Here is a 26,203-nt window from a genome sequence, read left to right as displayed (position 1 = left end):
TTAACGTATTCTGAACTTGCTCCCATAAAGGCTTGCAGATCACATGTCCCTCACTAGAATAAAAATAATTTGTTTCCAGATTCAATGGGCTACATACTAAGTTTCATATTCTATAAACTTTAGTTTACAAGTGCCTGGAGTATTTCTTATCAGCAGCAGCAGTCTGATCTGATGTAGCAAAAATGAAGTAGTAAGATCTTATTTATATCAGCAGCAACACATTAAAATAAATCTAGTAACATCAGAAGAATTATCCTTATTTCATGCAGTATTTCAAGTTATTCCAGATCTTCTTCCCTGTCAACTCATACATAAATATGCTACTTATGATTTAGTTGTTGCCTACCTTTCTCCTTTGAGATACGCTGAGGGCAGCAAAGTCATTAAACAAGGATGAATTTGGTGAAGTTAGTGGATCTATAAAACCAATGTAAAACCAAGGTGTTACATATATACACGCTACTAAAAGAAATTTTATATTTTTAACTTACTTCTGTATGGAAAAAATCCTTTTGACAAAGCTAAGTTTAGCAATCACACTGCTAAAACTCCCAGCATTTATTAGATTCTGTGCAACTGCTTAATTGAAATGGTGCTCATTAACAGAATTCAGTATGTTTAATTGCTGTTGACACTATTTAAAGGCTACCTAACATTTCACAGCCTTCATCTGATCAGAAAACCTGTTCTAAGTGCTCCTTACATTTGCATGTCATTTTTAACCCTGTAGATGATACATTACAACGTTTCCAATTCACCAGGAGATCCTCTGAAAGGCCTGACAAGCATTGGAAGAGGTTGCCCAGGGCAAGTGCATGAGTCACCATCCCTAGGGGGATTGTGTAAATGTAGTACTGAGGAAAAGCTTTAGCAGTGCACTTGGCAGCGCTGGGATAACAGTTGGACTGGATCTTAAAAAGTCTTTTCCAGCATAAAAGATCCTATGATCCTATGATTCTATGATCTCCAGTTACCTGATATTAGCAATCTTCTGTTTAACGATCTTACAAATAATGATGTGACTATTGCTTGTCCTGTCACTGTTCTGCACATCAAATTTAAATCAAAATCAAGGATAGCAGAAGTCCACATTCCATTAACTTTTTATTGCCTTTTTTTTTGTTCCTATTCATCTTTTCCAAGTGGAAGTATCACAAACTGTACAACATTCACAGATGCAACTTAAAACTCCAAACTACATGGCTAAAACTGTCAAATTGGCAGATGACTGCCGGCTGTAAACATTGGTGTTTTGATGAAACACTTTCTTCAACATTAAATTCTTAACAGAGAATTTATCTTGCATTTGTTCAACAATAAGTATTCCTTACAAGGGCAATTCTACAAATTAAGCACTGCTTGGCAGAGCCAGGGAGAGGGAGGGAGAAGGATCTGAGATATGACAAAATTTAAAATGATTTCTAAAAGTTGGTGTGGTTTCTCTCTTTGACATGCATCACCATTACTATTTGGCCTATCACAGTCAAACTCTGACTGCATTTAGAACTGGAGACCTCCACTGCCTTGAATAGCTAATTATTCAGTGGGACAAAAGAAGCAGAGTTAATCTCAAAGCCTACTGGAAATAAACTAGGAAGAAAAAACTAGAAAATACCCACCAATTGTGTCTTTCAAGAAAGTTAATTTTATAGTAGTAACTACCATGCCTAAATTATAATCCTAGTAAGTAGACTAGCTGCAGGGTCAGACATGCAAATGGAGTTCTAGCATAATTTCAACAGCAATTTTCAAAGCAGAAATTTATTTTAAATGTATGCCCTTGCCATAAGGGAGCAGTACCCTCCTTCTTTAAAGTTCTTAATTTAACAACCACAGCTGAAATAATCTGTAGTGATTCTGAAGAGCACATTACAAAGCTCAATACTATCAAGACATTTTCTTCAGCTGAAAACCATGTATATAAAACATGTTCCTATAGCAAGGAAAAAAATTATAAGAGGCAAAGTACTGCCTGCAACACAAAACTGAATAGCTATTAAAAATCAGCAGTTATGTGACATTTCACAAAATCCACACACCCTAAATTTAACAGAAAACACCTGTACACTAATCCCACACAATAACTTACCCAAGAAGCATCATAAAAAGGGATACTATAGTGAAGCAACACAAATGCTTAAGCTATCGGTGTTTTACAGTGGATATCCAAACTAACATTTCACTTGAAGTGACAAGACTGATAATGACTAAGTTTTTCCCCTACAGCAAAGAGAAAGCTAAAAATTTATGAGTTCCTTATACCATTGTTAAAAAATAAAGTTTTGCTGTATCTCAAAATCTGAGAACAAGTAGCACTCCCTTAAGCCTCAGTTTTGTCAATCTCTCAAATTTGCCAACATACTTTTATATGTATTACTTGAAACATACTTACCATGGCCTGCATACTGCTTGGCACTGTCATTGAGAAGGCTAGGGGAGCTGCTGCTATTTGTCATCCTCTGTAAAAACAAAAGATGAAAGTGTACGTGTAAAATAAAGCCTTAAAGATTAAGTGAGGGCAATGGGGATGACCTTTAGAAAGTTTTAAGGGTAGCCCATGAAACTTGTGCTCATTCCCCATTTAGTAAACACAGTGAGCAAACAGACTTGTAATTGACAAAAATGTTTAGTAAAATAAACGATTTTGCACAACAGAAATTCAAACCTAAAGTTACTGTATATTCAAATGAAAACACTATCTTCATTAATTTCTTCTAAATGAAGAGGAGCGACCAAGCCTATGGTTCTCTTCCTGCATGTTGTGACAACATTAGATAAGACAATTACTTATCTCTTTAAAGCAGTCTTTCACACTGCATTCCTGAAACAACTACTCCCTTTAAAATACTATCACCATGACATGAAACTTCTCCAATGAAAAATACTTAAATATTTGATAGACTCTTTTAAAATAAAAGAACCTTTTGAGATCTTTCAGCAAAGCATCCGATTCCTCCAAGTCAGCAGGACATCTGAAACCCTTCTAACACTCCTCCTAGGTTCCACTCGATTCTCCTGCATTCCTCTAAAGATATTAGCCAGCAACAAACTTCACTAAAGTGAAGCAGTGCTGCTCTAAGAGCTACTGCTTCTTTCATAGAGAAGTTTTAAAGGGTCTTCTTACTCCTGCTTATTCTTTCACCTTTCTTTCACCAGCTCCCCAACAGGAAGAAAAAGTGTGAGAAGAAAAGGAAGGCAAGGTCAGGAAGTGTTCTTGATCACTGAGAGAGACAACCACTAATTTGTTAAAATACTCCCTGGCATGCTTTTGGCCCACATCAACCCAGAGTCTCCCAGCCAATTTCCAGGCACTATTCAGCAGTGAAAAGGTTTGAGAATCCTTCAAATTGACGGTTTGCATGCAGACTCTGCTTTAGTGGGTGAGCACACACCAGCACAAACAGGCACTTTCGTGCCAGCTGGCCCTAAGCATCAAGGAAAGTTTCCAGGCATGTTTCATTTAGTAGTCTAGACACAAACTGACTCAGAACTGGTCACTGGAGCTGCTCTTTACAGTTATATTTCTCCATAGCCAGTCTCAATGCTGGTGGCAAATGGCAGGAAGCTTACTATGTTATACTTCACTGCCATTTCATCTAATTGTTGACCACAAAGATCAATATTCTGGAATAATTTTGGTAAGAACAGAGGACAACCAACAGAAGCGGGAGTGCTATCCATTATGGTAGAACTGTAAACCTACTGCAATTCAAGACTCCCATCACTTGCAGTTTTCAGAGCACCACAAACATCACCAGGAGCTGCTGCTTTTAAAACCTGTATCTAAAGGAATAGATGGTGTAAAGTAGCTTTCACATGGAATGCTTACAACACATAAATAGCACATAAACCTGCAACTTTTTCAAGACTTCAAGCTGTTTGCCATGTGCTCTTTCTATATTTTGATGTCACCTGTCTCTTTCTCCCAAACATACTGACCAGACAATACATACATCACTAACTGCTTAAGTGATAAACAATTCTATACACCAAAGGCATGATGAAACAAAGTCGACTTATTTTTACAAAACAAGATACTGCTTTGAGAGGCACACACTAAATTGACAAACTTTGTTCAAATTCAAGGACACTCATCCAATTGCTCACAATCATCAAAATAAGAATAAACATACACCAAAATATTATAGTAGCTCAAGTAATCATACATCATATTCCCTTCCTAAGCAATGGAAAGAAGTTGAATAGTTTGTCACAAAAATTTTAAAAGCATCCCTATTATGCAAGGTTTTTTAGGCATTTGAGACATCCACACCGATCCTCATAAAACAATGGGGTTTAAGAAGAAATTTCCTAAACGGAACCTTTCAGATTTGCACAAGATTTGTGCAGGTGAAGAAAAAAATAGTATTAATGTCCACTTATAATACCAGATTTAATAATAACTTTAATGCAAAAGGTCATGATTTCTTGAAATAAGACTAAATATGATATTGAGAACTGTGCTGGTATCAAAGCCGGTATTAAACGCATAGGTTAAACGTGGAACAAAGCACTTTTATTCCATCAATATTCACCATCCTCAGGTCCAGGAATTAAATATTCAGCCAACAGACTTTCAACGGGAACAGGAGCCTGCAATGATGAAAACCTGGGCTGACACAATCACTGAGAACATACAGTGCACACAAGGCAGACTGCAACAGAGCATATTGTTCTGGATTCTGAAAGCACAGTGCAACCCAAACCTGTGAGCATCAGCTGTGCTTTTACAAAGTCAAGTTCCCATTCAAGGTGCAAACACATCTTACACACACAAGGTTTCTGAAAAACCAAAGCTTGGGCAGCCTTTGCATTAACAACTGTTTGTAACCTGCACCTTGAATAGTTAGAAACCTCCATCACATTCATGAATTTTTCATTTTGGCCACTTTTACTACACATGCACAAGTTTCTTACCTTAACATTATTCATAGAAGACCTGCATGTAATCAGTAAAGGCTTTTTAAACTGTTTTAATATTAAGATTTCTGCCACTACCCAAATGCATTTAGTCTTAATGAAGGCTACTCCTGTATGTCATTTTTACCAAAAAAGTCTTGAAAGAAAAAAAAAAAATTAGAAGAACACACAAGAGCTGTTTGCTGTGGTTTCCTGAAGGCAGCTTTGATTTTAAATAACACTTATCAACCTCTTCTAATGACACTGAACTATTTTTCACACAAACTCAATTTCAAGAAGATTGTAAGCAGCTCAAACCCAAGGGATGAAAGCTCCAGAAAGACAAAAGCAACCATTAACAAGGAAGAAAATTAAATATTAAGCCTGACAGAGAATGTAAGCACACACATATGAGAACTTCAGACTGTTTTACTACATCAGAGCTTTTATCATATGGGAGTTAACATAGAAAGTCAACTTTCTGATAACCAAGTAAAACACTCATTTCCACAAACTTCTTTTCTCTACCTGCCTATTGCTATGATTTGCTGAGGTTCTTTAAACGGTACTCAAAATTCAACTAGGATTGCTGGCATATGTCCTGCCCTTCTCCCTTTAAAGGAAGTTAAAAGTTGTTTCTGTTTTAGCTTTCCCTCACAGGAGGGAGGCTCCAAGACCCACATCCTCTTTGTGACCCTTCACTGGACTCTTTTCAATACATCCCTGTCTCCACCGTACTGAGAAGCCCAGCACTCCACGTGTGACTTCACCACTGCTGGACAGAAGGGAAGGATCACCACCCCTGACCTTTTAGCAACGTTTTACTTCAGGCAGTCCACTTCCTCTGTGTAGTACACTAAGAAAAATGTTACAACAAACATTCCCACTTTCTAAAAGGAACATACCACCTTGCCTCCACCCTTCAATACTCAGTAACAATCCCCAAGATTATAGCTGCACTTAAGGCAAGTATGCTTTAATTTCATCTCCCTCAAGTGTATATTACAAAGTTCTCATCAAGATAAAGCATGAATAAAACTTTGATGCAGACAATTAGATCTAGTTTTACATAGCTTATAACACTTATCTTGAAGTGACTGGTTCTCCTTTTTTTTCTCTGCCATTTCTTTTCTCCAAAATATGTAAGAGATTATATTTATTCCTCTTTTTCTCTATATTCCATGCCCTAATCCTGAAAAAGTAAGGATTTTCCTAATGGTCATTCCACAGTGCTAAGCATACAACCTGAAAATATTTTGCAGTATGTCACAATCTAGTCTCTTCATCTTACTACTGTTTTACTGGAATTGTATTTCAGAATATTTCTTTAAAATTTTCAGAATAATGTTGATTGGAGTACAAACAGTCATTCTGCAAAAGATTAAGATTTATTTGTTTGGCTATGACCTTATTTAGTTGTCAGATTCTGTGACCTACACAGGGTGATATTTTTTGCTTTTCTTTTTAAAAAATCTAAAACCTGTCTTTGACAGCACACATGACACCATCTACAGAATGACCCACTCAACAGCTGAAACGAAAGCAACTGGATTTCTTCAGAAAGCATTATGAAAACAACAGCATAATTTTATATTTAAAATAGCACATCTGTAGTTCCACTCAGCTCTCAACAGTTAAAACTGAAGACATTTACAAGCTTCTGTGCTATAAGGAGAGTTTTATTACTCGACTGTTGGCAGATGCAGCAATGGCAACAAAGGTCTTTGTGTTTATTCAGCTGCAAGGCTTTGAAGTAAGCATGGTTGCTACTTCTCAGGCTATTCAAGAATGCTTAGTACACCAACATTTGCATGGTGAAAGCAAGCAAAACCAATTTTCCATTGCTTGGCATTGCCAATTTTAATGCTGAAGACTGTTACTCCCTTCCTATTTCAATTAAGATGATTTACTGAGAACTTAAGATTCTTCCTTTCTATATAACCTGCAGTCCAATGGAATCCACATAGTTATAAATCTCATCCCATCAAAATAAAGAAAACCAGACTCCTGTGAAGCACCATGGATGAAGGCACCTTCTACTGTTATATGCTCTTACAACCAAGCTGCTCAGTTCTAATAAAAAGTGAGAAGTCTTAACATCAAGATACTTCTCTGCCTCATCCTGCTATAAGAGCCTTTCAGCAGCCCAACACAATATTGTTAAAGCTTCTTTCCACGCCACCTGCATCTTTGGTCGAGTTAGTCAAAGGGCAGCACTAATGCCACAGGAACAGTGACACCAGCCAACCAAGTGGCATGCACTGAGCAAACAGCCAAGCATTAGAGGCATCCCAGCCAGCCAGCTCCTGCCTCTTCACTGCTGGGAAAGCCAAAAGCCGCGAGCTGCCTTTTGAACCACACCTCTGACTGTCTCTTGGCAGCTGCTGCTATGGCAAAAAGAAAAAAAAAAACAGCTTTGAGGACAGCATGCAGCCTGTGGACCATGTGTTGCACAGGCTTGCTCTGCAGTCAGTTAGTATCACTGAGAGAAGGGGAAAACAGAAAAAAAGTGCTTTGGCAAGATGGAAAACAAAACTGTTAATATAGTGTATGAAAGTATATGCAGATTCAGGGAAGAAGAGACGTGAAACAAACAGTCTTATGGAAAAACACAAACCAGTGAGGACAGAAGACTATTAGTCAATAGGAAACTAAGTAACAACAGAAGATGATGGGGGCAATGAAATGTTGACCATCAGCAAAGACCTTTGAAGTAAGAGGAGTGGAAGGATGAGGCAAAGAGGTATTTTTCAGAAAGGAAGAAAATGGAAGAATTACAATCACTTCAAAAATCCTGCCTCTTATGAGCTGTGCCATGTACTTTTACTCTGTTTTCCACACTGCAAAGAGAATATTGCCATTAATTGCATCTTCATCACTAATGTAAGCCCAATGATATGTTCAAGATCTTGTAAAATATTCTTCCACAGATATAAATGAAATCTGAAAGTCAGAAATAGCCATTCTACAGAAATGTTGACAACTATTCATATACATTATTTATGGTCAAAGCAGCACATCCACTCCCAATTCATCATGATAAAATCAACTTTCCTCCCTTCTGCTGCTTACTTAACACTGAGTCTTAGAGCTCAGGCACTGCACACAAAAATGTGGTAACTGCAAACTTTGATATAGATTTGCTTGATGCAGTCTGGTTCCATTATATATGCATTATGATAACCCAAACACATGCAACCACATACACTTTTCAACAAACCTGTTTTATGCCCTGCACATGACAAACACATTCTGGAGATTAGATAGGAATGGTCAAGACAACTCATCAACTGAATACCTGACGATTATGTTGAGAGATATATAGTGAATAAAACAAGGACAGCAGAAAGATTATTTCATGGTAACAGAAATGAGAAATACCCTGAAGAGACTGACTTTTTCACTATCCTTGCTAGAGTGATATCAGTTAAGCAACTTGAACCAAGTATTTTACTGGTGGTCATTAGTTGCATTCTTGACCTTCCAACTGTAAAGATTAGTTTCAAAAACTCAGGTCTCTTGTTTGCCAGCACTGTTGCAGTATTGTTTAATTGCCATCCTTTTTTATCCTATGCATCCATAAAATCTAGACTACTTCCCTGTTTCATACAGAAAGCACTGCATGAAGTTTGATGGAATAATTGTAATGGTACCCAAAAGTGCACTGCCAACTAAGAGTCTTCACAAGGATGCAAACAGCATGCAGGAATAAAGCACAGAACCATATGATGAACATTTAATCAAGTATCAAACAGATGCTCAATACACATGGATGTACCACACATCTTGTGTTCTAAGAAAGTCCCACTAATAATTTTCCCACTGAAAAAAAATTACGCAACATTATGACCTCTAAATATAACTGCAAGGCTGCAACAGCAACCTAAACTTACCATTTCCTAACATCTTGCTGCATCTTACTACTGTTTTTCTATTAGTGTGTTTTCTTGCATGTTTGTGCAATTTCCCAGCTTTAAAAAACTAGCAGAAGAGCTTGCCTCACTGCATCTATTTGTGAACTACACAGATTCACCAGAGATGACAAAGTAACTCAGATGGAACCGATGTTTCCATGTGCAAAAGCAAAACTGGGAGTTAATGAACTATTTTACAGTAGACATCTGATGTTTCATTGATGGCAGAACACTAAACTTTTAGCATCTTCAGTCTGATTCGAGAACCTGGAGAGAAATAGGAACATGGATTTGTTCTCTCCACCCTACTTTGTCCCACCTTTACATTATGAAAATTTGTTTTCAGTTTCTGTGTATTGTATTTCTACCATTCCAGTCCCCATTCTGTGAGTGCCCCGCCAAGATCTCCTCTCTGCTTCAGTCCCTTTGCTCAATCTTTCCTGGTTTCTTCTTTACTTATCTTCAGCTCAGCTTCTCTAAGCCCACAGTATAAGTTTCTTTTCCCTCACTCACCCCTCTGCTCTAATTAACACAGATACAGCTCTTTCATTAAATATAGATCCACTTCCATGCTGCTTCAGTCTGAAGGGGAAGAAAGGTAAGAGGGAAATGAAGCTGATCAGTGTTCCTGCTCCGAGTTCAGTCAAGGCCTAGATTATGCCAGAGCTGCAACTACAAAAATGTACTCAAGCTAGAACTTGTCAGTGCAGATTACATCTCTGGGAAATTATTTAACATCTAGGAAGTCTCCAGTGGATCCATATAAACCAGTTCTGCAAAGGTTTAATCAATTGACAAAATCTGTGCAAATTTTCAGAGAAAGCAAGCAAGAGGTAGATCCTTGACACAATAACCAATCTACCAGATTCAAAATCTCTATTCCAAACCATAAATGACTAGTATTATTTGAAGTCAAACCCACTAAAATTTCTCCATTGCCTTGTTCTCTACAGGGCTGAATGACACAGAAAATCTCATTCCACGTGGCTGAACTTTATCAGTATGTACTTAACCTAGAAGCTGACACACAATCAAAACAGACAGCATTACCTTTGTAAACAAGAACTTAAATTACAGGATTCAAAGGAAAAAAATCAATACAGGAATGCTTTTCAAACTGTAGTTTGATGCCTGTAAGCACATTCTCAACACCAATAAAATCCTACTTCCAAAGTAATTTTCCTTGTCCTCCAATGGGCAAGAGGCACATTGATTTCTTCCCAAAGAGAAACAATAATGCCTTGACTGTAATCTCAGGCATTAGTAAAGTCTTTAAAAATCCCATGAGCATTCATGTTAGACGCATACTTTACTTGCATGTCTGTCTTTCTAGAAGAAACAGTTATACCTAAAAACTAGTGTTTAGAAAGACACTAGTATTTCTGTAGAATACAGTTTAAGGATACAAAACATAATGACTTGGTGTTAAAATTATAGGACCTCAGTTATACAAAAATTTGTAACTGTCAGCTTCAATAGTACACTTCAGAATCAGAGGTTAAAATTGTTCTTTTTAAATCATGCATAATTGTCAGGAAAACATTTCCATACTTCTGCAATTCTGTCGAATAAGAAAATCCAGTCTCCTTGAAAACATGCAGCAAAAAAAAACAACGAACCAACCAACAGAAAAAAAAGGAACACACCTAATTAATTCCCACCTTTTGCTGAGTTATTTTTCAATCCATTATACAGCCACAATTGAGATCAAAGTAACCTCACAAGGAGAGTTTCCTCGATATAAAAGAAGAGAGTTGTTGTCAGGACTCAGTGTGAACTGTTTGACTCATACTCTCTCATTTACCAGAGGTTGCTTTGTTTACTACAGGACAGACCATCTTCTTTCAGGGACTGTGCTTCTTTTAAAATGCATAACATTTTGAGGGAATTATTGTAATACTTTGTGTGTTAATTCAGTAGATATTCATTTAGGTTTTAAATACGACAGACTTTTGTTGCAAATTTTCCATAATACTACCTACACAATAAATTCCACCTCATGGGAGTTCCTATGCCAACCTCTACAGAACACTATAAATACAAGGAAACATTTCAGGACATTTAAATATGAATTCAACATACCACACCAGAGTCTGAGTTGACAAATTCTGAAAGTTTTGCCTAGCAATTTCAGGCTTGACAGTTCACATCTTCCTTCAATGACTTTGGGTCTTTGAAAAGTTTTAAAACCTGAACTTTATATATTTAGCAAAAGGCTATCAAAAGCTATGAGCCTAAAAGGAAATCTAGAAAGTCACATTCAGAAAAGAAACCTAACACAGAATTAATGTATGCAGCAAAGCTCAAAACAACAGCTCAGGTAAATGCAAATAAAACCAAATTAATTTTAAAGCAATAATACTGTTTCATGTCCATTTGCAAAATTAATGTGAATGTATCATTTGTATATCATACAAGATGATACATTCCAGAAGGCTCCATTTGTCCTGCCTCTTGAGCACTTTTCCCTTTTTGGTGTAACACCAGAACACTGGAACTAATGAAACATTATACAAATCACTGCTATTACCTGCATCATGGGATACTTGGTTTCAGCAGGACTTCCAAATCCATTAACGCCAATGAAGCTGGTGCTAAAGTATGAATCTGTCAGATTAGCATCAGCTAACCCACCACCATCCATTCCGGGAACTAAAAAGAAAAGAGAAAAAAATAAAGCCTCAGAAAACGTTTCCTTAGCCATGGGTTTATTCACTAAGATCTATTATATGTATTGACTTTTATTTTTTTTCCCCAGAGGGGAACAGAATATGGTACTACTGTTTTCTCAGCAAAACAACCAAAAACAAAATAGTGCATACCATGAAAAAGGGAGTTAATGAAAGAGGTTGCTAAATGAGAGCATTTGTAGCATGAAGTTACAGCACAAATGCAGAAAAGCAATGAGGAGTCTGAACTTCAGAAACAAGCATAACAAGGACAATAATGATATCAAAAAGAAAATAAATCCATTTAAAAAGCTAGAAGGCAAGCTTATTTTATGAAGACCCATATTCTTGCATGCCCTTCATGAAAATATATGTGTTAGGTAGAGTCTGGAACCGGATGCGCTGGTTCTTTTAAAGGGTAACACATAGAAAATGCACACTTGAAAATATCTCAAACTCTTTAAAGCACAAACACTTTAAATGCTTCCTTAAGAGCTTAAGACAATTTTCATCATCTCATTCTTTGTCAAGTGGCAACAATTTCCTGAAATGTAGCCAAAAAAATCCCTTAGATTGAAAGCAAGTGTGAAAGATGCAAGAAGATATTCATCCCACTGAAACAAGGGTCCGACATACAAAACTTTAACCACATATAAATAAATTCAATACTAAAAAGTTATAAAGAAAACAAGAAGCTGTCATAATTAACACAAAACCTTCAAGCAGGTATTACTTCGACAGGGGAAAAATGGTATGCATACAATGGTATGCAAGCTGCAGTTCAAATGAACCTTCTGTAAAAGCACCCACAGTAAATTATAAAGGCACTCATCAGTATGGCCAGGCCACTGCGAGCCAACAGGCGTGAGTAATGGGCAGCTTCATGGTAGGAAGGCACACATCCAACTCAGAGGAACATCCTGTACCAAACTATCCAACTTGAACTTCTGGGAGGACTCGCAGCCAGGTGGTGACACCCGGAAACGACTTCCTGACCCTAACCCTCAAAGGAAATAAAATGCAACTCAGTGGCACAGCTTAAGGAATGCATACTATAAACCCTCAATTTTCAACAGAACAGGAATCTTCCCTCCAAAACAGACTGCATAACCTGGTGAGCCATTTCCATGCGCTAGGCACAGGAAACAGCAAAAGAAGTACAGTCATACGTAACCACAGGAAGGGCTGGAAGAGGATGATGAGTAGCACGCACAGCACAGACAGAAGGAAACACTGTCCAGCTGCACTCCTCTGAGACTGGAGCTGCATGAATCAGCCCACTGGGGGTAACACCAACACCAGTTCAAATGGAGAACTCTATGTGAGAGACCAAATAAATGGAATATCTCAGTGGCAATAAACATCAGTTTTGCAAGGGAAAAAGATTATTGAACTTTTGTTGCCAAATTGAGAACATTATTTGTATATTCTGTAGGTTTGAAGGAAACACCTAAGAAACTTTAAAGATGCTAAGTATTAATGAACTGCTACTTCTTTTTACAAAAATTTTTAAAAGTTACCTAAGAGAACGGGAAAATAAAACTCCTTCCACTAGCTATGCTCTAGCTCCTCCTTCATAATTTTAAGTAGGTAGCTACACAGAAACTTCAGAAGTCCTCTTGCTACAGCCTAAAAAAGACAAAACTTTTTGGATTTGTCTTTTAAATGGCTGTTCCTTTTTTGCCTTCATTTAGGAAAGTCACATTCAGGAGTCTAGGAAAAGTATTTTATAGTTCAGCTGCTGTACTATGGAAAATAGTAATGTCTGCAGTAATGCCAGTTACTGTCTCATCCTCCTGCTACAGTCAGTCCCTAACTCATGCTGTCATGGTTAGCATCTTATACAGGGTTTTCTGGCATCACGAAAAACTCTAGGATTCATTCATACCAGAAAACAAAAAAGATAGCAAATCCATGTCTAATTGTAGGCAGTTTCAGTCCAGTTTGCCTGTAAATTACCCAAGGTTTTAACTGTGGTTTTTATTTATTCTAAAAATACATTTCCAACTCTGCCTATACTTCAGCGTTATCAAAACCTCCTGCAGTTTTTATGCTATACCTTGACTGACCAGGAAAACTTTTATTTTCAGGAACAACTGTCATTTTAAGGTACACTATAAAATTTCAGCAGTATATCTGCTACTTCATCTTATGCTTTTGCCTGAAATTATAGCCTATCCAATTTTCAACAAACTAGCAAGACACTCCTTCAGATGACATCATCAGCTTTCCAAATCCTTCAGGCTCTGTTAGAGAATTAAGAAAAATACTATTACTCCTGCTTCTCACTATGCTAGAGTCATCATGAGAATCCAGGTACCTTCATTCCTCCCTTGAACAAATGCACAAACTGGGAAGAAGCAAATGAAAACTGACAAGTTTTCCCACACTGAGAAACCCCAGTACTGGCCTGCAGTAACTCCAGACAGGTGGTACAGCTCAGTCACCCAATATCCAAACAGAGCACTTGAATCTGTGACAGTAACCTTGCCAGGGCACAGATACAGCACCAGGCGCTCTGCTCCTGCTCTGGCTGAAACACCCTCAGTGCCAGGCAGGTCAAGCTGCAGGCAGGAGCAGGCATTCAGCAGCAACCCCAGAGCTGAGCAAGGCTGAGGCTGCTGCTGGGATCTTTGACACTGCAGCCTTTCTACTGCTGCTATTTGCTACGCCAGCCTATCCAAGACACTTAAAGCTGCTCAAAGCTACAATTTAGGCTATTGGCACAGTGATATCTAACAGGGCACTTCAAACAGCAGAAGCTACGCGAGAACATTTCCTTTTATCATCTCTGTACTGAAGTGCTATGGTTTGGCCACACCAATCAGCCTCCTTGTGCCACTCCAACAAATTGCTGTACTCCAGGGCTGACCCACCTTCGCAGTGCTCAGTTCCACTGGTACCACAGCAACTTTTTTATTGTCCTCTTTTTATTGTCCTCCAGGATTTTTACTGTCCTCTTCCAAACTGTCTAGAAACATACTGCTAGCAGAGGGACTCAGAGCACAAGAAAGCATATTCCACAGGAGCAATCAAAAGAAAACCAGCAAAAGTACACTCATTGGAGCTGAGGACAGTTTTCTTGGCAGTAGCTCAGGTTTAGAACAGAATTCTCTAAAAGTGGCAAGTATAACTATTGCCTTCAAAAGAAAATTCAATTCTAGCTTCCTTAAACTGACTTCCCTGTAGCAATCAGCAAGAAAATTAAGCCTGCAGAAAAGACAAGAAAAAGTAATTATTGCACTACTTACAGAGTGAAAAAAAAGTGTTCAATACATAATCTATTTGTGTTCAAAGGGACATTCAGCTTTTACACTGCTGATAGCCCAGCAAATACCTGAACAACCAAAGCATTTTTACTGTATTTGCCACCTGGCCTTCTCTATGAAAAGCAGACAACTTTCTCCTCCTTCTGCCAAACATTCAGCAAAACAAATTCTCACCAGCTTCTTGAAGACCATAAGTTGAGAAAAATTATTTATCATAAGCAACCCATAAAAGGTCTGCAGAAGTGGGCACACTTTTACCACAACAGCAGTATGGTATTAAGAAAGTGGAAGTCTAGGCTGGGGGAAAAAAACTCCAGTCCTCATAAAGTTTTTATTTTTATGTGTTTACTAATTCACATCAGTCCCTGCATTTGATTTATCCATTCAAACCTTTCCTACAGTACAATTGCAAGCAAACACTTTAAAACATTCCATACGCCATGCTATTAAAATACCAATGAACTTCTCATGTCTGTCTTTTCTCTTTTAAGACACTGATTACAACTTCAGTAAGTTTAGGCAATTTTAGGAAAACCCAGAATTAGCTATTTTTTGTTAAAGGAATAAGCCTTTCTGCTCTGCAGCAGCACTATCCATACAGGTTCTTCTTGGACAGAAGCAAAACCTTCCTGATAAAAGCAGAAAGGTTGACCAGGCAGGTCTGAGTAAAGACGGATGTGCAAGCAAACAACAAAGAATCCAGAGGGGAAAAAAATGGTAACGCGTTATGTAAGCAGCTGTGTGAAAACAGAACAAATTTCTGAATTCCATCAATATTCAAGACAGAAGGTACATCCTGGCAATTCTGGAAAGAAATTAAATAGAACGTCTTGAGAAATTAAGACAAAATTTTCTACTTTTTATACACATTATCTAATACTTTTCTTGCTTGGTGAGTAACACTGCAGCTTAATGTGACAACTGCAATTAAAAATAAATATCTTCTTATATAATTCCTCTCCCACAGAATTTTAGCAGAAAGTAGGCTTCCTGCCAGATGCAGACACCAAAGAAGAAAAAAAAAAAAAGATAGTTAGATAGTTACTTTTGCCTTACCCATTACAATGACATTTTTCAGAAACAAAGTATCTCATCAGAGCTTAAGTGCTTGAGTAGTACCGCCATGAACACATCTGCTTCAACTGAAGGAGTCAGTTCCAGTGAATTTTAGTTTAATGCTTGCCTTGTCTAACACTACCACTGTCAGAACACTAATAATAACTGAAAAGATTTTTGATACTTTCATTCTGTGATTTCACTAAACAAATATTGCATTATCCTAGACTACTTCTTTTATGAACCCAGTATCAGCACTGATGATCTCAGACACTGTTCATAATACAAGAAAGGATCCTTTCCAATAATGTGATATATTACACCTAAAGTGAATGGGTAAAGCAAGGACACAACAGATTTAGCTGACAATTTTCAAAACAATATTTTAAAGATTTCTGGCAAGGTAATAAAACATGGATTCAAATGATTCATTTTGCTATTAGTATTTTTTTTCTAAATGTACAATTATTTTTAGGCCAAGTAAAAAGTTTATATATGGTCTTGATTTAAACTCTGAGCACAGCAACAGTGCACTTTTCACATGCTGGTAAACTGAATCATAGGTTCACTGCATACATGTGCATCCTACGGACAAGGTGTTATCTCAGCTAGATATAAAGCAGTAAAAAACTACAGCGCCATATCTCCAGAGGAATTTACAGAGATAGCTACCCTAATATTGAGACAAAAACAATAAAACATACAAAGCTTACCTAAGTATTTTAAGATTTGTGTCCTTTTGGTCACCCAGAAGCATCAAGGTGTCAGAGGAGCTTACGCTCATTTTTCTTTCTGTACTGACATGTACATTTCTGTACACCAGGAAATCCTGTGCTGCTGGTGCTAACCTCACTTGCCCACCTCAGTGCTACTTTCTCCACAGTGCTCCTACTTGGAACTCATTAGGGAAACTGGATTCTCCACTGCTCTTATGCCTCTCTTATTTAATGCAACGTGTTTAAAACACAGACTAGGAATCTCTGAAATAGAGGCACCAGACAAAGAAAATGAACAATGCTTCCAGGCACGAGAGGCAAAAATGAAAGCACAGCCTGGGTTAGGACACTGTGACAGAGTGCAGTCAGAGGGAGGACAGCACAAGTGAACCAAGTTGGCTGAAAGGCAGACAGGAAGCAAAACAGTTTGAGAAATGCTGCCTTATTTACAAACACTCCCACTACACCATGAGATATTCATGGGCAAGCAAAGGAAAACAGCTATCTTTACCATAATAGTAAATGGCTGGGCTGTCTTTTTTTTATATATACCTTACATATCATAGAAGCATCTGATAAAGATGAAGCATGTGAAGAAGACAGAAAAACAGCATAGGTGCCATCCTTCTGCTCTGTAAAAGTCCTTTTACAGAGTCCAGAGCAGCTGCACTCCTCCTCATGGACCAAATCCAAAAGCACAGTGATAATACAAATTAAAGTTGATACTTTCTCAAAAGAGTAATCAGAACTATTCTGTTATCAGAAACAGCAATTTAAAGTGATACAATTACTGAATACCATAGCTTTCAGAGCTCACCCTCTCCACGATCTTTCACAATTCCTAAAAAAATTGCATTGAACTGTTCAATAAACTGCATCGATTTTTTCAAACATTTAAGATTTTGTTTTAATAGCCTCTAACTAAAACTCAACTTTATATAAAAATAATTTGCATGAAGCATGTGCAGATAACCTGAAGAGAACATAAGGATATTTTTCACAGCAGATAGGAGAATGCACAAAAGAAAGGAAAAGTCTTCCTGACATTTGCCTCAGCAGCAGACCAACTGAAGTTGAGAGACTATCCATAAACTACAGGAATCATACATTGTATGACCAATTTGACAACAACTTGTATAATCTGGGTCTCTGCTCTCACTTTTATATATATTTGCTTTGTTTCTATAGCTCTATTCTCAAATTTTAAAAAGGTCAGGAGTAAAAGGCTGTTAAAAGCAAATTAAATACAAGTAAGTTCTAAGCACAAAATATCTTTGAGAACCAACAAGGCAACCACATGATTGGAAGTTTTTTGACTACTCATGAAGCCTACACACACACACAAGAGTGTGATCAATTTCAACTCATGTCCATACACACACAGTGATTCACCACACCATTTTTCTGATGGCATAAAGCATAACATCTTTACTCAAAAGCAACAAATCAGGAAAACATCAGCCACATCAGCTTACTATGTAAATCCCTGCACTGACCCCTTTTCATCAGCTGCCTCACAACCAAGATTATTTTTTCTGCTTTGGAGGTTCTATGGAAATGCTTGTGTCTATCACCCTAGCCTCACTTACCATTTGCCCACTTTACCCACAACAGTCTAAATTTGCTTCTAGCTGGTTCCTTACACATGGAAACCTTTCTGAGCTAATCCTCAGTCACTACTTTTTGGACATTCAAATCATTCCTGAAGGCCCACTCCTACAGCAATACCTAAAAAAAAATCAGTTTCTAATACCTGCTAAACAGAAATTAAACAGGGATGTCATCAGTCTTGAAAAACAAGCTTCCCATAACTAAGATATAGCAGAGAGTTTGCTCCTATAACATAACCACCCCCACAAACACACTCCTTTCTTTGTTTGCCTTTGAAGATAGAAAACAATGACAAGAGTAATAGTGCTACAGTATTCTTCAGTACCCAACACAGGATGGGTCCTACCAGAAACAAGTAAATACCAATACTCCTCAGATATCCACAATTCTTGTGAAATATCTGAACTCTGAATGATTTCCTATGCAACAAGGAAAAATCATGAGGTATATAAGCAGATAAAATGAAAGCAAATTAATAGTGCAATTTTTTTAAGTTTCGCTGCCCTCAAAATCTCAAATAACTTTTCAGATTGAGAAATTTTTCCTTCTTTCTTTTTCCTTAGCTCTCCCAAATCATTTTCCTCCTATGGGCCCTTCACTAAACAGAGCCTCGTGGGTCTCTTCCAACTCAGAATATTCTATGATTCTGTTATTTCCACATGAAACCCATAAAAGCAAAAAGAAAACCCATGTCTAATTGCCCAGTTTCTGGAGCTGACATATGAGACAAAAAGTGATTAAGTGAACTCAGTAACTTTCATTTCCTCTCATGCATCTATAAGATGTTATTGGTTTTACTCTTCAATTCTCAATTGTATTGGTCTCCAAATGCTAAGAATTTTTTCCCATTTCTTAAAGATATTCAGAGCAAAACAAGATGAAAATTGTATGATCTGTCAACTCCCAGAAAAGGCGTAATGAAAATTAAAGAGGGAAGTACCTCCAAAGGAAAAAAACTCCAAGTGAGGTACACAACTAATATAGCATCACTCACAGAAAGCACAAACACGTTTGGCAAAAGAATTCTCAAGCATACACCTTTACTATAACATGTACTTTCTCCACACAAGTGGAGAAGAAACAAACCCCAGGAAAAGTGAAAAGTATGTGACAAACTGCAACTATACTTGTACTTAAAAGTTTCATATAACTGCTTCTAAACACTTCAACATATAAATACTGAAATGCTACCAAAGATAAGAAAAATCCACATTTAGAATAAACCTGACCACTTTCACTGCATTAAGAAATGTAATCCAACAGATTACCTTTGGTATGAGTTTTGATGAATAGCTATCTTTCTATTTTTTCTGTGTCAGCTGCTTCATCTTGTTTAAAAAGAAGTGTACTGATAAAGAATCAAGCACCCTTTAAAAACCAGAACATTCACAAATATCTATGTCTTTCCACTCCAAGCCTAGTGTATTTAGGGATGTCCCAAAACCTAAGTTGAAATGCTCACTAAACCAAACATGGAGCAATTGCATATGGAATTGCTACAGCAGTGGCCACTGCTGCCCTGACTGGACACAACATGCAGATGGTTGGCTGTGAAAACAGAAATAATGCTTTTATTAGGGCTGTGAAAACAAACATCATGCTTTTATTAGGCCAACCCAACACATGCCAAGTCTTGATATCCTTTCCACCTTCTCGCAGGCAGGCAATAAAGTCCATTCACAGATGGGCTGTTCTCAGCAGCCATAGAAAAACACCACCTTGCAGAAACACAGACCTGTTTTCCAACTACAAATTTCCTAGGCTTTCTAGCAGAGAACCAGATGCAAACATGTCACAGTGAGAGGGTGGGCTAGGCTCTGGCACTGGAAACTCACACAGCAGCACTGCTGCTGTGGCCAGCTCCTCACAGGCAGCCACTGGGCCCAGAGCACACCCAGCACTTCTCAGCTCAGCAGCCCAGTGCTTTATAGGAATCAGAAGCCAGAAGAAAGGGTGAGTACTATGTATTACAAACTTCACACAAAATTGGGGCAGAAATTAGCAAATGTCTGGAGCCATACTTCAGCTTGTACCTATCAATATATAATATGAGATCTACATGCAAAAGAATATTACACCTGTTCAACTACCTGAAAGCTAACAAATACAATGACAGTCGTTCATGGAACTTTAACTTATCTGACCTAGGTATAGGCATGATACATTTTAATACCACAACACTTCCCTCTAAACCTTTCCTCGGGCAGCACTGAGAAGGGATGGCGGCCTAGGAACAAGCCCACAGCATGCAGCAAAGCAGGCTGCTGGTCTGCTGCTTACAGAAGCTGCAAAGTGCCACAGAGAACAGAGGGCACATACAAGAAGAGAAATTCTTCATGCTACCATGCTCTCCTTCCATAAGCTATTCTTTTAAGCCCTGTTAAACATATCTTTTCTCCCAAAAAGCAAGTACCAGTCATTCCTCCACTTCTGCTTCTTCTCTAGCCTTTAGGCATGTGGGACATACATCTATTAGAAAAGCACCACGAGCAAATTTAAGTAGCTACCAAATTTGGAGAAAACTCATTCTTTGCCTTTCCCCCTTATTTTGTCACAGAAGTTCTATGTAAAAAGGATTAATGTTTTTAAATAAAATTTTAGATAGGCAATATGAACTACATTCCCTATTCTGTATGCAGTCAGCTGGCCACCTTACTCTTGGAAGGTGAACCACGCAGAAGGCTGAGCACTCAACTCCGATGGAAGAGACAGAAATGGTGCTTTGAACACGTGCTCCATGTCAAATGGTCTGGGGGCAGGGAGCAGCAGCGCTGCCTTCTGAGAGTGGGTGGAGCTCACGGGCAAGGGCAGCAATGCCCCCCAGGAACACAAAAATCCACACCATCAAGCCAAAGCCACATTAAGCCAAATACCTCATCATCTCTGACATTGGACAGCAGTAACTATGTGGACAAAAGCATGAGACAAGGATAAAGCAGGATTTCCCAGCAGGCTTTCAGCCATACATATGTAGGGGAAGATGAGTCTGATCCAGAGATGGGGATTTTTTTATATTTAATAATCCCAAGGAGAGTTTTCTTCCAAGACTATCTGATCATTTCTGGAATTCTGTCAGATGTTAGTGCCCCAAACATTTATGGGCACAGAATAGCTTAACCACACATCACCTGAGAAACTCCTCCTGGTTAGCTCTGAGGATGTCAGCCACTCCTTCCTCGTCATACTCTATCAGTGGAATACTTCCACACTGGAATATTTCTTGCCTTTTTACTGCTCACCATCTCCTCATCACTCAACATTCTTACCACCCATGTGGTGAAAATAAGTTGGTATTTGGGGAGCCCTTGTGATTACCACAGAAAAACCTATAAGTAAATTAATAATCCTGTACTCAAAGCAGGATTAGAGCAACACGCATGTTAGAATGAGGCACTGACCCACTTTTAACAATAAATAGGACTACCCAGTTAATTAGTCAATGAGCATTACCTCCTCTGTGCACTGAATGAGGCTGGTGTCCAGTGAGAAAGGAGCAAGAAAAGGTGGCATCCACAGTCACCTTAAGACTACCAAATACTTCTGAATTAGACAGTCAGTGACTGTACAGGCAGGTGATTTTTGGCAATTCCCACTTTCATATTCTTAACTTCAGGACTTTTTTAATATGACTTTGTGTCTTACTTCCTACATGCACAGAAATAAAACTTTCATTCCATCTACTTTAAATCATACTGTTAACACCACAGGCCATCAGCAAGGTAAGGAATTTAGATAATAGCCTGTCAGTACCTACATATATCAATTTCAGATTTTGAAAGATTATTTTCCTTTTTTTTTTTTTTTGCATCCCAAACCAAAGTTTAGAAGTGAGATTAGACCTATTTCCTGGCTTTTCAACTTTAATTTCCCTGTCCTTTGTTTCTGGGCTCTTTTTCCTAGCTAGGGTCCTTCAAGATCCACCAGTGGAAGCTTTTGCCCCCTACAACAAGCGATGTGGCCTTCCCAGCAGGCAGCCACTGACAGCATTGTAGTGGGTTTCTCCCTTCTTGGTGCCCCCACTCCTCAACTGGGTACAATTGCAGCAAGCATGTTCAATGGAAGCAAGTGTTTCAAATAATTTAACTGCTCAGCAGTATCAACCCCCAAGCACACACAAACACTGACGGGTTTTGCCTTAGATTCAGGGCTTAGACAATTTTTAAACTGTTTCTTGGAAGAGCATCCTTCACATAGGAGCTTTTAGCTGCAAACTAATTTGGTTTCACACCAAATTCTGTCCAAACGAAAAATTAACAAAGATTGACTTATTGCTGCTGAATCCCTCCAACATGTGTCTATTTAATTAAAAAGAAAAAAAGGCAAGAGAGCCTTTGGCTTGAATAACTTAAGTTTAACAAAAATCTGGAAGACTTTTAATAGAAAGCCTTACGCACTGGTATATTAAAGGCTCCTCGTGAAAGGGGAGACATAACAGTGTTGTGTTAATGCAAGACACTGAGAAGCTACCAACTACAGAGATAATACTCAGCGGCACAAGCTCACCACACCTGGCAAAACAACAGCTGCAGGACCCTGAAAGATTTATCAAGCACTAAAAACCTACGTACCGGGTGTTCAGCATGGTTGCATCTTAATTTCAGAAAAAATATGGTTGTGACCATTTAGTAGCTAAAGCATTTAATGTAAATAAATGCCGTGTTTGTGTCAAAAATCAATAATGCAGCCAAGCTGGATATACTCATGTAAAGAGGCACGGCTTTTCTCAAGGAGCATGTTTTCCTAGCCTGCCAAATGCTGCTTCACCTACAAAACAAATGGTTATTAAAATCAGTTCACTGCAAGCTCCATCTAACATGGGCCTGCACATCAGGGGGATGAAACACCGAGCAGCAACAGCAGTGCAGCTCTGCATGACACACAAGCTATCTGAACTCTCACCATCTGAAAAGGGACTGCACATAAGGGCTGGGAAAACTCAAAAAAAGATTCTGAGACAATTTCTGCTCACAGTAGTAAATAACAGAGACACCTATCACAGAATCATAGTAACATTGAGGTTGGAAGGGATCTGGGGATCATCTAGCTCAATCCCCCTGCCAAGGCAGGATCACCTACAGCAGGTTACACAGAAATCCGTCCAGGTGGGGTTTGAATGTTCCCAGACAGGGAGACTCCATAATCTCCCCGGGCAGCCTGTTCCAATGCTCTGCCACCCTCAACATAATGCAATTCTTCTCATGATGAAGTGAATCGTAATTTATAAATTTTTTTTTCATAATTTTAACTGGAGTATTTCAAACTTCCAAGAGCTGACACTCAATACACGCTACTCGGAAGATCCCATCCAAGGGTACCGCTCGGGAAAGCGCTGCCTCTCAGCTCCCGGCCTGACTTCGGGCAGGGAATACCTGCGAACCTACACCAAGCCCAGCGCTAGAGGAACGGATGTACAGCCCGGGAGCCCCTTTAAAGCCATACAGCAGGAACCCCCTCCCACAAACACCTGCCCGCTCCTTCCCATCGGTGCGGGCCGGGTCTCCTCCGGGCAGCCAGCCCAGCCCCGTCCGCCCACCCGGGACGGCCGCAGCCGGGCGGGCGGCCCGGGGTCCCCCGCCACCACCATGGCTGTTGTTATTTGTTTCCGGCAGCACCGCGGCGTGTCGGGGATGAGGAACACCGCGCCGCCCGCCGCCCGCTCCCGGCAGCGCCCCCCAGCCCACCGCACCGCACCCCCGGGCCGCCCCGCCGCACTCACTCGCCAGCCGCGGGCCATCCAGCCCCCCGCCGCCGCCGCCGCCTCCGCCGCCTCCCGCCCCCAGCTCGGCTTTCTTAGGCCCCACCACCGCTGCCGCCGGGCCCGAGCTGGCCCCGTGAGCCGAGTAGCCCGGCCCGGCGGCGGCGGCGGGTGGGGGGATGCCGAGCGGGAGCCCGCCGAGGGGGGGTGCGGCGGGCCCCGGGCCGGCGGGGGCGGCGCCCGGCTCCTCATGCAGGAACTGGCACTCCTCGCCGTAGAAGCAGGTCTTGTCCTTGGCGTAGTAGCGGCAGAACTTCAGCTTCACGGCCCCGCCGCCGCCGCCGGCCCCCGCCCCGCCGGCCGCCGGACCCGCCACGCCGACCCCCGCCCCCGGCGGCGGCCCCACCACCGGCGACGGCGACGAGCAGGGCAGGCCGCTGCTGTTCATGGCAACCGCCCCGCCGCCGGGGTCGGCACCATGGGGAAGGGGGCGGGCAGGGGGAAGGGGCGCGGGGACCGCCGTCACCCCGGGTCCGGCTCCGGAAGGGGCAGGAGGAGGAGGAGGGGGCGACTCCGCGCCTCTTAAAGGGGCCGCGCGGCCCGGGGCGGCGGCGCCTCCTCCTCCTCAGCGGTCCCGGAGCTCGGGGTTGTTTATGCCATTTTCCTCTTCCTGAGCGGCCGCGCCTGCGCCGGCGCGGAGCATGCTGGGTAGCGCCGCCGGCCGGGCCGCGGAGGCGGAGGGGGAGCCGGTGCCGCGGGAGGGCGGGCGGGAGGGGCGGCGGGACGCTCCTCGGGCTGCTCCTCGGGCTGCTGTGCGCCGTGTGCGGCGGGGCCGGGGCGGCGAGGGGCGCTAAGCACCCGTGGCGGGAGGTGTCAGGCCGCGGGTGACCCCCGGCACACGGCCCGGCCCCTGCCCCGGGGCCGCTCGGCTCCCAAGCGCCGTGCCGGGTCTCGAGCCTTCTCCCGCTTCGCGGGGTCCGGGTCAAGGCAACGGCCGTCCCCGCGGGGTCTCAAGCAGTTTCCCTCCACAGAAGTTTCTCTTTCCTGCCGTAAAACCACACGGCAGCCTGCTGGCCGTGCCGTGCCTGCTGGCATAACGGGAACGCGGCCAGAGGAATTCTCCTTCTCCCGGTGACGAGACGAAGTTCTTAAGAAAATGCTTCACGTCTTTACCCCGGAGCTCGGAGAACTTCGTTGCGTGAATTTTAACTGACTGTCTTGCGATGCTACTCAAGATTTTACTTTTTTTCAATTTTTACTCAGTCAAGTTGTTGGCATAGCTCGTGGTGCTGAAATAGCTGAAATAGTGTGTATATATGTAGTTGAGTAAATAGAAGTTAAAGTGTACTTGACATTATTTTGGTAAGAAAAACATTTACTCTAGAATTAAGATTACTTGTTGTCTATCATAGCCTTCTCTCTTATTAAAAATGAAAAGAAAATCAGGGCTTGCCTAGAAGATGCTTTGACAGTTTGTGTGAAAAGAAATTTAAAAATAATGAGTGAGCTTGTCTCATTGGAACAAATCAAAATCTTTCTTCCTCAGATAGAGTGTTCAAAGGCCTTGAGAAATAAAAGTGCCTTAAGCTGAAATCTCAAGATCAAAAGTTTTGGACAGAGAACTAGAGAAAGGACAAGACTACAACAATGTTAGACTTCAGTTTTAGACTGTATACCAAGAAGACAGGGTGAGGATATAGTCTCTCTGTCATTCCTCACCAATTTTTTCTGAAGGTTTTTGCCTTAGATTCAGGGCTTGAGTAAACTTTTTTAAACTGTTTTTTAGAAAAACATTCTTCATTATAGGAGCTTTTAGCTGCAAACTAAATTATGCATCCTCTCCCCAAGTCTGAATCCCCTAACCATTTTCTTTCACATAGAGAAAAACTTTTACCTTCTTTCAACAGTATGGCAAAGAGCTCACAGCTTCTCTCTTCCTCCAAGCTTGAAAAGTAAGTCAAAGTGTTTCATTGAAGTAATGCTAGGGGTGAGGGGGAGACAGGAACCCCATATCATTCTCTGCTTAAGCCTTACCATCAATAGTCTTATTTATCAATAGTCTATTTATTGCCTCTTATTCCAGAAATGATGTCCCTTGGAAAAATCCCTTCCCTCCCCAGAGGTCAGACTGGGTAGAAAAGTTGTATGTACATGTGAGGTGGTTTGAAAGGGATGCACAAAAATGTTAGTAAGGGAGAAGAAAAATCTCAGCTTTCATCCAGAGTTTTCCCAAGATCTGTGGGCCCTTTGTCTGGAGCTTTAGTGTTGTGGATTTAATGGTATCAAATTATCTTACAAGAGATTTGGTGATACACATAGGGTAATGCCTTTTCTGGGTAAACTGGTTGAACATGAAGTTTATTCTTCCAAGCAA

The 26,203-nt window shown here is 40.4% G+C and overlaps 1 protein-coding gene across 4 annotated transcripts in view; it reads right to left on the bottom strand.

Annotated features, from left to right (window-relative positions):
- Nucleotides 1-24,490, bottom strand: part of PAN3 (poly(A) specific ribonuclease subunit PAN3) — a 79,053-nt gene extending 54,563 nt beyond the window's left edge. For all 4 annotated transcript variants that reach the window (XM_054272143.1, XM_054272145.1, XM_054272144.1 and 1 more), the window contains exons 1-4: nt 23,851-24,490; nt 11,344-11,465; nt 2,393-2,459; nt 347-417 (exon numbers count right to left, since the gene is read on the bottom strand). In XM_054272143.1, the coding sequence (XP_054128118.1) occupies nt 347-417; nt 2,393-2,459; nt 11,344-11,465; nt 23,851-24,277 (687 nt within the window). In that variant the 5' untranslated portion in view covers nt 24,278-24,490. The remainder of the gene's footprint in view (nt 1-346; nt 418-2,392; nt 2,460-11,343; nt 11,466-23,850) is intronic.
- Nucleotides 24,491-26,203: the final 1,713 nt, after the last annotated feature.

Source organism: Melozone crissalis, unplaced genomic scaffold (assembly GCF_028551555.1).
Source record: "Melozone crissalis strain CALT ecotype California unplaced genomic scaffold, PUWL_Pcris_2 ptg000013l_1, whole genome shotgun sequence".
Classification (NCBI taxonomy): Eukaryota; Metazoa; Chordata; class Aves; order Passeriformes; family Passerellidae; genus Melozone; species Melozone crissalis.
Note: the sequence above shows the minus strand (reverse complement) of the source record. Positions and strands in the feature narration are given on the sequence as shown.